A 17879-nucleotide genomic window follows, 5' to 3' on the forward strand; every position below is an offset into this window, starting at 1 on the left:
TGAGTGGTGACTACAGACAAAAGTGGTTCTAAACGTGAGTCAGGAAAGTCTAACGTATCCAAAAGTGTACAGCTTCTTTAACTCCAATAACCATTCTATTTCAATAAGTACAGTCCTGTGTGAGGAGTTTCGTATACAATAGTAAAAATTGTCACTCAACCGGGGGCAGCATTCAAAAATTTGTAAAGTAGAGCAACAGTTTATGAATGAAAATCTTTTGACAGCTGCAGCGATGAATTCTCTCCTAATTAGAACACTCCACATCCTCAATAAAGATTTAGATTTTTTTTTGTGACGAAAGATATAGAAATATTAGAAAAATCGCGTTGTGTGTATAATGTATGCATAGAAAAATGTGCAAAAATGCTGACGCAGAAATTATAATTGGAATGTGTTTGGATAGTATATAAACCGTATGATATGCGTGACATTGAAGGAAAAAAAATGTTTTTATTTTGTAGGTTTTACGCTTATTTTTTATGAACTGACATTATAAGGATGACTACAATCGTGACGAAAAACTAAATTGTTTTTTTCATTCTTTGGAATATTAACAAGCTCTTTCGAAACCTCTTTTCTATAAATTTCGTATTTGCACTTGCGTTCTTCGTACTATTTGTGTTTTAATTGCGATGGTTGCTGTTCTATTTTAATTATGACGGAGATGATTCGGAGCCACCAATCTGCTTTCAAATAATCGAGTTTTAATTTATTAAAATTCGATTGAAATGAGTTGTTATTGAACGGTAGTTCCACAGATTATTTTCCGTTTCTATAGATGTCTGCATTTTGTCATTCCGTCCAAAATAGACTATATATCTCTTCCACTCCGCATTCCAACAATCAACTTTCATTTGAACAGATCGATAATATATTGAGACGCAAATTCTGCTGGTGATTTTTACAATTCATCCGGAGTGTAATTTATACCAATTTAATCGAGGATTTGGCATCGAAATGTTGGAAAGGTCATTTAATAATTCATAACTTTCATCGTGAATGCACATCTGCCAATTGTAATTAAAATTTTCCGGAGCTGTTTGGATTTTGAACTGAAAACTAGACTGAGTTCAAAAAGAAAGTTTTCAGTTGAAAAGCTTTTGGGTCACGTAGCACTTACTTAATCCACGGCCACATCGTATTATGCTTTTACGAAATTCTGTGATGGAAATGAGCTGTTTCTTGCCTCCCTATATAATGTCGTATGAGAAAGATTATTCACAGAGGTAATAGTGTAAGTTTAGAGTGCGAAAAAAAACTTATTTAAAATAAATAGTTTTTTGTTGTTGGAAATTTCATTTTGAGTGTGTTGTTTATGGCCAGAGCGTAGCGAGTTACCCAAGAAAATGAAATTGTCTACTTTTTTCCCGAGGACAAAATCACATTTTTCTCGGCAAAGTCCTCCCCAAGTTTCAGCTGAGGTGAGAAAAACACGACTTTCTCTCTTGTCTTAGTTACAATTTTTTGAGTCAATAAAACTTTTCCGTACAAGCGCAGAATGCGTCACCCTAAGCGATATCAGTTATTTTGTGTAAGTAGGACTTACGTCACTTTCACCCGAATTTATAAATTAAAATTCCAAATTGAACGCCCTGGCTTTAAATCGACTCTTACAGGTCAAATTGTAACATTTGCATCAAGTCTCTCAATTGATGAAAGGAAAATGTCACGTCGAATACACAGAAATTTGGCGCAGACACGAAATATTTTTGTTCTAAAATTTCCATTTAAAACATTCAGTTTAATGTCCCTTTGTGGTACATATAATACACAAAAATAAGCAAATATTAATATAAGATGCACGACCGAGTATATTTATCATAATTCATATGGTATTCATAAACAAAGATTTATTTACTCAACATGCACTCACTGTATGTGTTATGTCTAATCACATTCAGTACAAATAGACTTCAAAAAATTTCCTAGGCAGAGACTCAGTTGCATAGTTAGACTATTGATTCCCCTAACGAAATGTCATCAAACTAATTTGTAACATGAAATGGTCATCTAATAAATACGTCGTTCTTACCAAGGTCTTATATGAGAAGGTTACTTCGATCGCCATTTTATCACTCGGGTCGTATCGAAAAAAAATCATGGCAGCTATCGATTACGCTAACTGTATTTCAGAACGAATTTTCAACTGAAACGAAATTGCGCTTCATTTTTGTATGAACAGTAAAGTTAAGTAAATTTTTTTCAACAACTGCCCCAGCTATCAGCATGACCTCCTCTTATATAACCTTAGTTAGAATAAATTACCTCCATTTACTAACTGAAGCTTCGTTATTGTGAGTTGAGGGGTGGGCGACTTCAAATGTGAAATGATTTTGTATGAAACTGTGAGCAATGATTGTGAGTTCGGTAATCTCTCTATTTATTGGACGATGTGACACGATTCTACAAAGTCACTTACCCCTCTGTCGGCGTACATTATTTACTACCCGCGAGCAGATCAAACAAACAAACACTCTATGTCAATAGAATTTTTACATTTTAACGTAATTTCGACCAATGACCGATGCTCATTTTGGTTTGTTGTTTATTTATTCAGATTCACTTGAAATGATTCATCTCTCTGAAAGAACGTAATCAATGACTGCGGTTATATTTAGAGCAAATGAAAACAACATGACGATGCATCTGTTTTGACAAACGTATTTTCCGTAGAACAATTAACTTTTGAACCGTCGTCCATTTCAAATGCTTAAACAATTTTTCTTTCTTTTTTTAAAATACTTCCAGGAAAAGGCAATCAAATTTCACTCGAAATTTACTTCAGCTGACTCACTCATACCAACAAAACTGGCTATACTTGTTTACACGATTCTACTACTACCACTATGCTTGTAGTGTTACATACGTATAAACACTCATAACAAGTTTTGTTCGTATGTGTGAACCAGCTGAAGTAAACTTAGACTGAAATTTGATCGTCCTTTCCTGTGTACTGCATTATTTCCATATTTAAATTGATTTCATTTCAATTCCAGATAAAAAGGAGTATGTAACGGCCGTTGATTTCCACGTAACCGAGAAATATCTTGATGGAACATTTTCATCCTGCAGTCAGGTAACGATTAAACGATCCGTATAACATGTCGTTGCCTAAACATCCAATATTCGTTTCCAGGTATCGGTTCCATCTACAGGTCAATTAGCGTTAGACTTGATGTGTGGCGAATGGGGTGCATCGCGTTGCAGTCCCGCAAAATGGTTTAAATATATGGGTGATGCTGAAAACAACCCGTACGTCCCGTTCCAAATTACCTATGTGACACAAAATGACAGTCAACCGGTGAATGGATTCATTCCGCTTGATCCGAAGGTGACTCCTTGCAGTGAAGCCTTGGATGTAAGAGAACAAAAGTGTTGGTAAAGTAGACGTCGGAACAAAATTTCATTCATTTTCTCTGCAGGCAAAAACTCCAGCCTGCTCTTGCGTGGATTGTGAAGCATCGTGTCCGAAACCACCACCAGCGCCACCAGCTCCAAAACCATTTTCCATTGGCGGACTGGATGGTTATGCGATTATTATGTTAATTGTGTTCTTGGTCGGCTCGGCACTATTTTTGCTTGGAGTATGTGTATTTCCGTCGAAGAGATCGATAGGTAGGTGCATCCAATGTACATTTAATTGGTGTAATAAGATGGAAAGTGTTATGGATTCGTGAATTTGGTTTACATTACACTCTCTAACCGACGAGTGTGTGTTTGAAATGAAAGTTACGACGAGCCATGGAATGTGTTGAATTTCACGGTTTTCGGTCATTCGTTCTTTCGTTTCTTGTAAAATAATTTTCATTTCTTATCTTTTTGGAAAACATTACAAGAAAGCCGCTGTATAGCATAGAAGTGTTGAATATTTACACAATTTTCAATTTTTTCTTTTGCTTCTTTAATTTACAAGACAAACTGCAGTAGCCGCAAAGGCAAATCGATCATTATTTTCTCTGTCTGTATACATCTACAAAATGCTTACTTTTCGTTTGTTGTAACTTGAAAAATAATAATGCGGACGAGACGACTGCCAACACTTCAAAACCAAACCATTTTTCCATTTTTTGTTTTTGTTTTTCGTTGTTTTATTTTGACAATTTTTTCTTAAACCCAAAACTTTGTAGAAGAAGAATTGGTGCAAGGCGACGCAGCTAGAGTACGAAGTGCAAATGTAGGAAGGCGATTAGCATCTAGACGATCAAGTGGTACTTCTTCGAATGCCGATCGTGAAGATTCCCCGTTACAATCAAACAGATCGAGTATGTGTGACCAAAAAAAAACCTCAAAAACAAAGAAAAGAAAATTCACAAAAACAATTTTCATTTTCTGTGTAAAAATCGAAATGCAAAGCCAACATTGCTTCGTTTGTGTTTGTCTTGACAATTTCATTTTTTTGTTATTACAGTCGGAGACAGTGAAATTTCGGCATGAATTTGTTTCAGCTGTTTTTTAGCTGATCCACACAAACAATCAAAACTGTTTGTACGTCTTTATACGGTTTTACTACTACCACACGCGTGCGTGTAGCAGCTTCAACCGAATAAACAAGTATAGTTGTGATTGTTCGTATGGATCAGCTGAAAAACAGCTGAAGCAAATTCATACCGAAATTTCACTGGCTGTGACTGCAATTTTAGAATTTTATCGGTTGCAATTTAATTCTTTATTTTACATGTTGTCGCTGTAAGTTGCTTGCACTATGTGTAGTTGTGGATTAGTTTTTAATTTACTTAGATGCTCGTTGTTTGTTATTTCAGTTTCAATCATTATGTTCGTATGCGCTAACACTAACGTTATACTCCATAGTCGGCCGGATACTTCCCATTCGAACGAACTTGTCCGAATAACGTTTCACCATAAAGATCAGATTAAACCATTCTGAAAATTGTTTTAGATTCGTGGAAAGCTCAAATTTTATAAATTAGCTTTACAATGAGGACGCAACTTGGTTCCTACCAAAAATGATACATGAGTGGGTTGTGATACCACCTTTCGGCCAATTGCCAATAGAATAGTCGCTGTTGTGATCGGCGACGTGATGTATGTACTGTACAGTCTATAGGTCTGTTCAGCAATGTCTTATCATAGAAGGTCGGCATCAATTGCAATTGATTTGTGAGACATTTAATCAGAGTTGGACGAGTTGGACTGTTACACGGCTGTTCAAAACGAAATATCTTGAGCACTGTAATGCTTGGATAATGAAGCTCGAAACGATTTTTTAAAATTTTGAACGGCTCCATGAGCGGATTCTGATGATAGAGACATTTATACACGGGCTACACAGAGAAATGATAAATTCTGTGGCGAGATAGAAGGAACATGTGAATTACAGTTGGCTCCTATGGGAGAGAATTTGCATGCCACGCCACAGGCGTACCAACTTATCATTTATCTGGGTCAACATCATCAGGAACGATATCGACTATATCGATTTAATCGTTCAGAAAACGATATTGTCGCAAATTTTCCATCCAGGACGATAATGTGGTCGATTTCCACTAAAACACTTCATATCTCTGTGGGACAAACAAAGCCTTTCCGGTGGCAAGTTTTTTTAATCTGACTCGAAAGCGAGTTCAACAATCACTCAAGAAGTTTCGGTCATTTTCCCATGTAGATGTAACGTATCTTGCTCACAACGCAAGATAAACGTTGTGAGTCGTGACATAAAGTCAATTTTATCTTGTGTTGTGAGTAAGTGAAGAAACTGCACTCCATTTTCATTTTATGTTTAAAAAAGCACTTTCACCCGGGCTTCGCCCGAAATACACTGTCAATTTCAAGCACACTGACATATAAAACTCAAATCACACTCCTAATCACACTGGCAAATCTAACCACGCTGACACTCGTAACCACACTGACCCGTAATTCCGAGGGAATTGTAATTCCTCTGGAATTTGTAATTCCAAGGGGACTGTAATTCCAAGGGGACTGTAATTCCTAGTGAATAATTCTTGTGGAATTGAAATTCCTAGGGAATCCTAATTCCTTGGGAATCGTTATTCCTATTCCAAGTGAAGCTACGTGAACCTAAGTTATTATGTGTTTTTGTCGCATGAATCATATTTTGTTTTGTCTCTCCGTATTTTGATTAGCTGTTGATGTGCCGTATTCCTGCAGAACACTGAAACTCCTAACTAGATCCTATTAGTGCGCTAGTAGCGTTAGCGTAAAGTGGCGCTACCATTTCACGAAACGTTACCGCTAATAAAAACGTTATGCCAAAGAGTCAATCAGAGTCAACCATATGTATTGAATTAATGGAAACGGAAAGCTCGTAATGTTGGCCGTGTGTAGTGCGAACTTAATTTTACGAGTGAGGTGGAGTTTCGTATTGCAGAGTTTGTGTTAAAACTGGTTTCATTCAAAAATATCTCCACCACAAATAGAAAAATACCATCACTTGCTTCGGCTTAGTGAAATGTCATCCAACAGGCATTTAAGAACTTAAGTATGGTTTCTACTCAACAAAAAGTACTCCGTGTGAAAGCCGTGAGAGAGCAAGCTGTCAAATTAACAAAACAAAAATTGAAAAAATTCAATTTTGCATCTCGTTAAGTGGAAATCAAGCCTTAGCGCAACTTGCGCTTAAGATTAAACCTTAAACTTGAAAAGTCAAGTTTCCGTGTGGTTATTGATATCGGCTCCGCCTCGAACAAACAAACTTCACACGAAAACTGTACTTTTCAACATTTCATCCCTTGACATGTAAATAGCTGTATAATGCCTGATGCACCTGATATAAACGCTTATTTTTCCAGACATTTTTCATGTATTTTACACGGTCTAGGTTTAAAAGTCGATCGTCATTGATCACCTAAATCGTAATTCAGAGCGAACTCCCGCTAATAAATAATATCAACAGAAATCACACGGCTATAAGCACTTTGCCAAGATACATAAACTTCCGAAGAAAAATAAAATCTAATTTGTTTAACCTTGGGACCATTTTATTTACAAACACAGGATGTTTGGTAATACAAAATCCATTTGGTGGTAACATAAAATTCGTCAGTTTTCCACAATTAAATTCGTGAATCATTCGCACTGTGGCTGGAGATCGACGCTTATTTCACTGTGGCAGTTCTCACACGAACTGTATTTATTTGTGAAACTGTTAATCGTAATCACAAATGTTAGTTGTAAGTAGATTACGTGCTGGTTTGGAGATTTTTATTTCGACAAGTGTGATGGCAGCTCAAGCCGAAGGCTAGGGATGAAACCACACAAGTGAAAATAACAATAGTCAAACCAGTAGCTATGCTATTTTGCTTGCTAAGCCCTTGGTAAATGAAAATTACCGCAAATGTCATCCAGTAATGAATCATTTCCCTACAGTGCAGCGAGTAAAATCACTTATCGCCATTCATCTGTAAACTTCCATTTATTTCCATCAAAAATAACTGTGTCGTCCATGTGATTGTGTTATTGTTTATGCTGCATTTTATATAACCAACTCCCTGTTTAGCTCATCGCAGAAAAAAAGTGTTCTGTCCCTAATGTCCGTAGATTCGTTAAGTGAATGTTTTTGCCATTATTAGTCGTTGGATCGAAAACGATGCTTCACGTTTTTATTTAACAGAACAACTATCCTCTACAGGCGCTACATGGGAAGGCGATCAAGAGCTCAATGCACATCCGACTGCCATAATATCATTATCCGATGACGAGTCTGGCTACTTCGAAAAATTGGGTGCAAAGACTGAATCAGTGCTCGAGAATTTCTTCACCAAATGGGGAACGTATTGCGCCAGCAAGCCTTGGCTGATACTGTTTTTGGGTGAGCAAAGATTTAATGACGAAGCAAGTGAATCACATTCTGAGACTTGGTCATTTTCGCACAGGTTTCTGTTTCTTTGTGTCAATGGGCCATGGTATCAAGTACTTGAATATCACCACCAATCCGGTGGAATTATGGGCATCGCCAAATTCAAGAGCAAGATTGGAGCGTGAATTTTTCGACTCGAATTTCGATCCTTTCTATCGAATCGAACAGGTAAGCGTGCAGTACTGAGTCATTTGAAAGGCAGACGGATAACATTCCACTTCTTTCAGATTATCATAAAAGCTGTCAATTTGCCCAGTTTCGTCCACAATACAACAAATGGACCCATCGAATTTGGCCCGGTGTTCAATAAGGAATTTATGCTGAAACTCTTCGAATTGCAAGAAAGCATCAAGGCCATCGACGACAGTAGCCTGGCGAAAATATGCTTTGCCCCGTTGAATTCACCATTCCGGGATCCAGTTACAACGAGCGACTGTGTCGTCCAATCGTTGTGGGGCTATTTCCAAGACGATATGGAAAAATTTGAAGACATCAATGACGACGGACAATTTAATGTGACCTATTTGGACCATCTCGTGCAGTGTTTCGGCAATCCATACAATCCGGAATGTTTGGCTACATACGGCGGACCGATTGATCCTGCTATTGCACTTGGAGGTTTCATTGAAGCGGGAAGCAAAGCATACGAAAAAGCAAGTGCCGTTATTATCACGCTGCTGGTGAACAATCACCACAACAAAACGAAACTGGATGGTGCCTTAACGTGGGAAAGTAATTACGTGAAATTCATGCAAAACTGGACGGCGAACAATAAATCGGATTTCATGAACGTTGCGTTTACATCAGAACGTTCCATTGAAGATGAATTGCTGCGGGAATCCCAGTCGGATATTTCGACCATTTTGGTGTCGTATTTGATTATGTTTGCGTACATCGCGATTTCTCTGGGACATGTCGAACACTTCTCGCGCATTTTGATTGACAGCAAAATTACTCTCGGTATTGGTGGCGTTGTAATCGTTCTAGCATCGGTAATATCGTCAGTCGGTCTGTTCGGCTTCATTGGAGTGCCGGCAACGCTGATCATCGTTGAAGTAATACCCTTCTTGGTACTAGCTGTAGGAGTCGACAACATTTTCATTCTTGTCCAGACACATCAACGAGATCCGAAGAAACCGAATGAAACTCATGCTGAGCATGTGGGACGAATTCTAGGAGTGGTCGGACCGTCAATGTTGTTAACATCGGTCAGCGAAAGTTGTTGCTTCTTCTTGGGAGGATTGTCGGATATGCCGGCAGTGAGAGCATTCGCTCTGTATGCTGGCATGGCTCTGCTGATCGATTTCCTGTTGCAAATCACCTGTTTCGTAAGCTTATTGACTCTTGATGCAATTCGTCAAGCCGAAAACCGTTTTGACGTGTTCTGCTGCATACGCGGCAAGAAAACCGATGGTCTGCAGAATACGGAAGGTGTTTTGTACAAATTCTTCAAAGTGATGTACGTGCCATTTTTAATGAAGAAAACCGTTCGCGTCATCGTCATGGTCGTCTTCTTCGGCTGGCTGTGTTCGAGCATAGCCGTGTCGCCGCACATCGACATCGGTTTGGACCAAGAATTGTCGATGCCCGAGGACAGTTTCGTGCTGAAATACTTCCAATTTCTGCAAAACTATTTGAGCATCGGACCGCCGATGTACTTTGTGATGAAAGGTGGATTGAACTTCTCGAAAACTGACCATCAGAATCTGATTTGTGGCGGACAATTTTGCAACAAAGACAGTCTGTCGACTCAAGTGTACATTGCCAGTAAATCGCCAAACACTTCGTACATCGCGAGACCAGCATCAAGTTGGATTGATGACTACTTCGATTGGTCGTCGTTGTCACCGTGCTGTAAATATTTCCCGGGCAATGACAGCTTCTGTCCACATAACAGTAATTTAAATTAGCGCAGTCTGACTAGTCCAATTGAACTATTTTCGTTTTTTTCCTCCCATTCCAGACATGGACTGCGAATCATGCGACATACAAATGTCCCCGATTATGCGACCGAACACCTCCAGCTTCGAACATTATTTGCCGTTCTTTTTGCAAGATAATCCGGATGAAGAATGTGCTAAGGGAGGCCATGCAGCCTACGGAAATGCGATGAACATTCAAACGAAAGACGGATCGGTCGATTCGTCATATTTTATGGCATATCACACCATACTGAAATCATCGGCTGATTATTACGAAGCATTGCGTTCCGCTCGCAAAATCTCGCATAACATCACCCAAATGGTTCAAGCGAATCTGCGACTGGAAGGAGTCAGTGAAGAGATTATCACGAACGTGCAAGTGTTTCCGTACTCCGTGTTCTATGTAATTTTACTGATTTTGTTGTTGTTGAGAATGCCATTTGAACAGCCCTCCTCCTCCTCTTCCACAGGTATTCTACGAACAATATTTAACAATGTGGCCGGACACATTACAGAGCATGGGCATCTCAATATTGGCCATATTTGTGGTGACATTTTTGCTGATGGGTTTCGACATCCACTCATCCATTGTGGTCGTCATCACAATAACAATGATTGTGATAAATATCGGAGGACTGATGTACCTCTGGTCGATATCCCTGAATGCCGTCTCGCTGGTGAACTTAGTGATGGCCGTTGGAATATCGGTGGAATTCTGTTCACATTTGGTGCACAGTTTTTCGGTGTCTGTGCAGGATACGCGAGAGAAGCGGGCTGCCGATGCCTTAACGAAAATGGGCAGTTCCGTATTTTCTGGCATTACACTCACCAAATTCGGTGGCATCTTAGTGTTGGGCTTTGCTCAGAGTCAAATATTTAAAGTGTTCTACTATCGTATGTACCTTGGAATTGTGGTGTTTGGCGCCGCACATGGTTTAATATTCCTTCCAGTTCTACTTAGTTATATCGGTGAGTAGCAATGCTTATTTCTAACTGCTTTGGTAAGGATCGGAATCGGTCATTTTGGGGTCGAATGTGAATCTGAAATTTATTGACTTCAGTTCAGACTAAAATGCAACCTGACCTGAAAAAATCAGGTTGACATCTGAACCCAACCTGAAGCATTTCAGGTTACGTTCAGGTCGAACCCAAAACATCAAAACAGGTTCGGGTCACTATCAGGTCGTGACTTGACCTGAATCTGATCCAGGTCGACCGGTTCCGATCCTTTCTTTTGTGTGTTCTTTTTCGGTGTGAAATTTTGTTCCAACTGAATTGAAATTGAAATTATGAATAAGACTGAGGTCATCGAGCAATTCGTAATTTCATGGAACTGCTTGTTCGATCCGAACGGAGTCAACTGAGAAGCGAAAATTTTTTCCAAATTGAATTTATAATCGGACAATTGAATTAAGTGGGAAAGTACCCAAAAAAAAAAACTAAAATAAAATTTCACATGCACACACTCGCACACATGTACACCAACACGAATCAAACAACCCAACACAGTCCTATAGCAAATCGAATCAAACAAAATCGTTTCTTTTGGCCACTAAAACAAACAACAAATTTTTTGCTATTTGATTCTTCTTTAGGTGCTCCTATAAATAAAGCGAAATTGGCAAACTTTCGACGACAGGCAAAGCATATCCAAGAAACATCATTGTCAACAGTAAGCTCATTTGTAACAATGTTTTTAAACAATTTTTTGTTTGTGGAAGAATCTATTATTTGTCATCGCTAGTTGTTCTATGTGTTCACTTAATATGTGTTTTGCACTCATCTTGTTGTTCAAGATATTTTCATTTTTGTATTATACACCTGCACGGCCCGATGCGGCTCGTGTCAAACTAATGTCGCATATAGCAGATTTATTACCTTGTCCTTGTGTAAGTTGCAATGAATTTAAAGATGCGGTCGATTCTACAAAATCGGTCGATTTGTCTTAAACGTATTCACTATTAATGTCAAAATAATATGGAAATGGGTGCGTTTGAGTCCCTTTTCAAAATCGTTATGTCTTCCGGAGAGTTATTAGACCATTCCTGGTACTTCATATTCATTGGACAGCTGCACATCCCACACACTTAGCAAAATAAAAAGTTCCGAACACTTACGTCGCTTATTTTACTCATTAAGTTCGCGTTAAATGATTCTCGACGCTAATGTCAACGAAGCAATGGCTCATTTTCCGGGTAGATTACGCACTAGTTTGGAACTTTTTATTTTGATGAGTGGGGATGGTATAGCTCGACCCGAAGAACGTAATGTACATTTATAAATTGGATTAAATTTCGCTCAAAATATTTTCATAGTCGAGTAAAACAAGCATTTTATTGACCTGAAGACAAAGTAGTTTCGAGTTAAGCTCTCTGTTCGAGAGTTTTTTTTTTGTCTTCGATGAGCCGACTTTAATAATTTTTCATCCGTTCGGCATGAATAACCTTATTTTCTCCACTCAAATTCGAATAGAAGTTTTGTTGACTCTCTCTTTGATGACAGTTCAGGTGTGAAAATTTGTATTTTCTAACCTCTTGTTTCTCACATTGCATTGGGTGAACATAAGATTTTTCTCTTTGCAACTGTCACTTTGTTTTGGTTTTGACATTTCACGCAAGGTTCTGAAAGAACAGGTTAAGACACCCATGAAGGCGGTAGACACCGAAATCGATAAACGAACTCCGGACAGATTGTGTGTGAAATCAACTTGAAGAAAATGTTTTTTATGAAAATTCGAAATTTTGTTTTTGTTACGTTGCCTTTTTCATATAAACTTTGTAACCGCTGAACTCAATTTGTGTGTCACCGCCTTCGTGATCAACTCAGAGTTGTCTCTTTCAGAACCTTGACTCCACGCACACAGGGCTTATTATTGGGAATTTTTTAAGAATTTTTTAAGAATTTTCAGAATTTTTAGAATTTTTAGAATTTTGAGAACTGATATTCCCAATAATAAGCCCTGCACGCACAGGTGAAAATTTATGTGTTCATTTCGGGGAGAAATATGTAATTCCAACTCGAGAAAATTGTGTCCTAGTTTTGATCTGGCCGCAAACTTTTGCTTTTGTTAGAATTACCTATTTTCCCTCTTTGCACCTGACGCACTGTAATTTTTGGGGTAACAGAATTGGAATTTTCTAAATTTTGCACTCTCCATCGAATTCGCTTACCTTAATTCGAAATGTAAATGATTTCTTATCAAATGTTTGAATTAAATATTGCGCCATAACAAATTGGGATATGTCAATTTATTAGGTGTTTTACTGTTTAGACAAGTGTTCGAATTTAAAACAAACATTTTTTTAGCAAATATTTCTCGATTTAATATAGAGGTAATTCCAAACTGATTCGTTCCACAAGTATTTCATGTCGATTTTATCGACTCTCTGTACATTGCTTTCATTCCAATCTCTATAATTCGAATTTTTTGTAGATATAATTTTGACTGTCATTGACTCCTGGAGAGGGATCTTGGCATCACTTCTCTTTTCTCATTTCTATCTGATAGAGCACGTTTCGTGAAAGATGCCGCTGCAACCAAACTGGTGTCAACAGAATTTTTTTAAATTTTTTACTCGATACGTTTTAGTCACATGAAATGCCATCGTATAGCAAATGACCTCAGGACTCTGGAGCAGTAATTAGTTTTAAATCGAACCCTATATCGGCTTGGCGATAAGTCTTAAAACCTTATCCTTATCTCCAAGAAAATATAGGACCTATTGAAAAACTGGTTTCTGAGTTCTGAGGTCATGTGCTATACGATGGTATTTCCTTTGACTAAAATCCGCCGAGTAAAAAATTAATTATTTTTCTGTTGACATTAGCCTTGTTGCAGCGACATATTTCAGTGAAATAGTGAATCGTAGTCTAGAGTTGACATAGAATAGAGGAAAGAGAATTGATGCTGTAATACCTCTCCAGGAAAGTATGAAAATTCCGCCGATTTTTTGTTGTTATGCAAGATATCAACGCACTCTAAGAACAGGGAAAAGAGCAGAATTTAAATAAGGGGCGTCCAAGACGCATTAGTCCAAAATTCCCATTTAACTTCAGTTTTTTATATTGGTAAAGCCACTGCGTTACCGACATTCTATACAAAATAAGAGGCCAATTGACAGTTAATAAAATCTGTTCCTTTGCCCGTTCTTGGGGTGCCTTGATATCGAACATATAAAAGCGAAATTGAGCGAAATCGTCAAAATCTGCGAAAATATCTTCACAATTTAAATGACAATTAGAAGTTATCGTGGTTAATCAATTTGTACCGCGGAGATTGTTAGTGCGGGTAGAAATTAGCAGAAGAACCGCAATAGATACGCGTAGTGCGAGAAGAAGTCAATTTCGTTAAATCCAATATGTTCGGTGGTTGATTTTGTGTTTTTCTCAGTTTTTTTCGTTATGTCCAATTTGTTCGGTGGTTGATTTTGTGTTTTTCTTAGTTTTCATTGCTTTTAATCACACACCACTCCAAAACGTATCATCCATATTTGCCAAAACTTTTTCGGTTTAAAACTTAACTTTCTACCTCTATCTTTACTTTGCTTTTACTCAATTTCTTTCCTGATTACTGAATTGTGCTGTTCGTCAAAATTATAATTTTGTTTTCTTCTTAAATTGAATTTTAAATAGAGGCGACATTTCTACACTACCAATATCGTTAGGAATATCGTTTTCTGAACGATTATATCGTTTTTTGGACAATAATATCGTTGTTTGGACGATAATATCGTTTTCTGAACGATAATATCGTTTTCTGAGCGATAATATCGTTTTCTGAACAATAATGTCGTCTAATAAAATGTATCATCGTCCACAGGACGTCCTGCCGATATTGACCTTGTAGAAATGTCCCGCCAACAAATTTTAATTAAAATATCGAAAAAAATCTTTTATTTAATTTGCAGGCGTGATGCAACGCAAACGACGACCAACTAATGTCGTCGCCAGCGAAGATACAACCACCAACTCTACAACAACACCTGTCCAACCGTCTACGCCGAATTTTTCAACGATCCCCACTTACGGATCTCTAGACACCATAACTCCATATACAAATGACTAAAGCAAACCAAAAGTATGAAAACAAGAAACAAAAATGAATTAAACTCTCACCTGTGCATCGTAATAATTTTTAAAACCCAAAAAAATGTAAATAAATGAACAAACAGAAAAACGTTAAAATTTGTGGTCAGAGAAAAAAGGTGTTGTGTAACAACACGACGAAAAAAAAACCAACCAAACAAAAGATTTGCTTCTAAACAAAAGTGTGTAACAGATCTAAGATGCAAAAAAACAAACAAAATACTAAATAAGAGTAAGTAAAAAGTATCCTAAGCCTTATAAGATATAAATTTATGAAAATGGGACACTATATGGAATAAACCAAAATTTGGATTGATTTTTTTAGACAAAAGAAATGATTCATTATGGAGATGGCTTTGTTACGTTTCTAGGAAATTAATAGGAAAACAAAAGTGAAAAAATCATTTCGCAACTTTTTTGTACCATTGAATATAATTTATGAATCGAAATGAATGTTAGTTGATCTTTTTATAGTATTTAAATAAGCGAATTCATTGACGAAGTGACTTTTTTAAAATCGTAGACAATTTTTGTTCAATACGCGTTTATTCCTTGATTGAACAGGGTACAAAATTTAAAATAGAAGAAAGTTACTTCCGTTCACAACAAATCATTTTCCTCCAACGCGATTTACTGAATTGGATCTCGTTCATTAAGGGAAAAATACACGCACGCACGTAAATTGTATTGACTTTTCACTGGTCGTAATTTCTACGCCAAAATGGACGTTGAACATATTCTTCAATGGATCCGAACTTCATTTAGCTTTGTTTCGTCTAAAAATTGGTAAAACGTTTTCCAATGTTTGCTCGAATGAAGGTAGTCCTGATAGTGGTTAGTCACTTGGTTCCTTGTGAATGACAAATTTCTTTCGATCTGTCAGAAATTGTTGAGCTTCGTGGATCTATGACTGGCCATTTAGAGAGAGACGTATGGGCAACGTATAGTGTCAAAATTTACATTAGAACAAAAGAATTCTGTCAATTTTGACACTAAACGTCGCCCATACGTGTACGTACTCTATAAATGAGCAGTTATGTTCGATCCATGAATTAATCACTAAAATAGGATAAACGAGTAGAGCGAGTTAAAAATTAAACGTAATAAATCGTGAACATTCCTTGTAGACCAGTGTTGCACTTCACTTTGAGTTTCTCATACAGCCAGTCGGATTTCGACTAAAATTTCGAAATTAAAAATTTGTTCGACGACTTTCATTCTTAACAAGCGGCAGATATTTGTAAATGCCGTTTACAAAGGATTTTCAAAACGACAATCATCTGAGAATTTTCAAGGATTTTCCAATCGTTTTCCAAGGATCTTACTCATTCTAAATGGATTTTCAATGGATTTTTTCCCTAAATTGGATTTTCTTGAGCCGTTTAAAGGATTTACTATGATTTTGTAGATTTTCTTAACGATTTTCTATGAATTTAAGGATTTTCGTTAGTAAAATTTTGTTGAATTTTCTACAGTCAGTGACAGTGAAATTTCAGCATGCATTTACTTCAGCTGTTTTCAGGTCATCCACACAAACAGTTAAAACTTGGTTTTATGGGTGACGTTGCCACACGCACGCGAGTGGTAGTGGTAAAACTGTATAAAGACGTATGAACAGTTTTGATTATTTGTGTCGATCAGCTGAAAAACAGCTGAAGCAAATTCATCCTGAAATTTCGCTGCCTCTGACTGCAAGGATTTTCTTTTGGCTGACAAAGGGTTTGTGATGAATATGTTCCCCTCGATTTTTTTTATCTCTAACGAGGGTAGATGGAACAAGAAAATAAAGTGACTGGTGAATCAAGAATTGCAGGGCCTGTCAGTCCAGACAACTTACATTTTCAATGAATTAAAGTGCCGTGGGTCACTGGTCTATTGTTTTTTGAGATTACAATGATAATATGAAGTTATCGGAAGTCGACCAAGACATTTATTAGAAAATAAAATAGAATTGGCCATTATTCAGCGTGTTAGCACCGTTAGTGGAACGCAATGTTTGAAAATCTTTCGTACGAAGACTTAAAACCACATAATTTACAGAACAAATAAATTTGTACGCAATGTATGAGGGCTGAATAGAAGAGACAGAACGAAATTGTGGTTTGAAATAGACTTGTCTCTTTGACAATTTTTCCAATAAAGATTAAACAATTGTCTTGGGTCGTGTTTTTATACGAACGCATTACACGCGATATGAAAAAAACAATGAAACAAAAAGGAGGATTTCCATTCTTATTTTGTCGATGAAGAAGTAATTTTAATTCATGAAGTGCTTTATCAGAATGTACGTTTTTTGTACGCAAGTAAAAAAACTGAGTAGCGAAGGGAGAGATGAAACAATATTTATGGTTTATGGTTAATACACATAGGAAAGTAATACGAAATGTGAATTGTAGATGAAGAATATTATTCTATTTTTTAGTGGAGAACTGAACAGGTAATAGCTTAAAATAAGTAAGATATAGTGGCTGCTGGGAATTTCGCGTCCATGGAGCGCGAAATTCCTACGTTTATATAGTTAAAAAGGGGAATCTTGCACCGTGTGAGATTTGTACGCTAGGGTTGGAATCTCGCGCTCATTTTTTTTGAGATCTTCGTAATTTTGGAAATGGGAGCGAACTGTACACATCTACACTCTACACATCGAGTTCGCGTCCGAATCCAAAATTACGAAGGTTTGAAAAAAATGTATTGGCTTGGCACGAAATTCCCAATCTAGCGTAGGAATCATGCTCTGTGCGAGATTCCTCGATAGAGTGCTCGCAATGTTTTTTTTTTAAATTATTTTATTGTCCCGTTTTAGCTTAGCGAAATTTTTCTTTTTTTGGTGTCCAAAAAAAAATTATTGTGAAGGTGACGTTGCAATGACATATAAGTACTTTCCTACAAATATCAATGATTATATTTGTCTTAACAAATGAATTCTTTAAAACAAAAAAATTCTTTATGTTTCACTGCTGTTTTGAGAACCACAACAACTAGCCATTTGTTCTTCAGCAAATTCTTGAATGTGTCACAAAGTGGTGTCTGCCTAA

At 37.2% G+C, this 17879-nt stretch overlaps 1 protein-coding gene across 3 annotated transcripts in view; it reads left to right on the top strand.

Moving 5' to 3' along the window:
* Positions 1-15445, top strand: part of LOC119072237 (NPC intracellular cholesterol transporter 1) — a 34372-nt gene extending 18927 nt beyond the window's left edge. Inside the window, exons 4-14 of one of the 3 annotated variants that reach the window (XM_037177412.1) lie at positions 2997-3076; positions 3137-3358; positions 3423-3615; positions 4128-4262; positions 7610-7789; positions 7854-8005; positions 8065-9733; positions 9801-10162; positions 10230-10728; positions 11355-11431; positions 14667-15445. In XM_037177412.1, the coding sequence (XP_037033307.1) occupies positions 2997-3076; positions 3137-3358; positions 3423-3615; positions 4128-4262; positions 7610-7789; positions 7854-8005; positions 8065-9733; positions 9801-10162; positions 10230-10728; positions 11355-11431; positions 14667-14672 (3575 nt within the window). In that variant the 3' untranslated portion in view covers positions 14673-15445. The remainder of the gene's footprint in view (positions 1-2996; positions 3077-3136; positions 3359-3422; positions 3616-4127; positions 4263-7609; positions 7790-7853; positions 8006-8064; positions 9734-9800; positions 10163-10229; positions 10729-11354; positions 11432-14666) is intronic. The other 2 variants (XM_037177411.1, XM_037177413.1) reach the window with 2 other exon arrangements.
* The last annotated feature ends 2434 nt before the right edge of the window (positions 15446-17879 follow it).

This window comes from Bradysia coprophila (assembly GCF_014529535.1).
Source record: "Bradysia coprophila strain Holo2 chromosome IV unlocalized genomic scaffold, BU_Bcop_v1 contig_81, whole genome shotgun sequence".
Taxonomy (NCBI): domain Eukaryota; kingdom Metazoa; phylum Arthropoda; class Insecta; order Diptera; family Sciaridae; genus Bradysia; species Bradysia coprophila.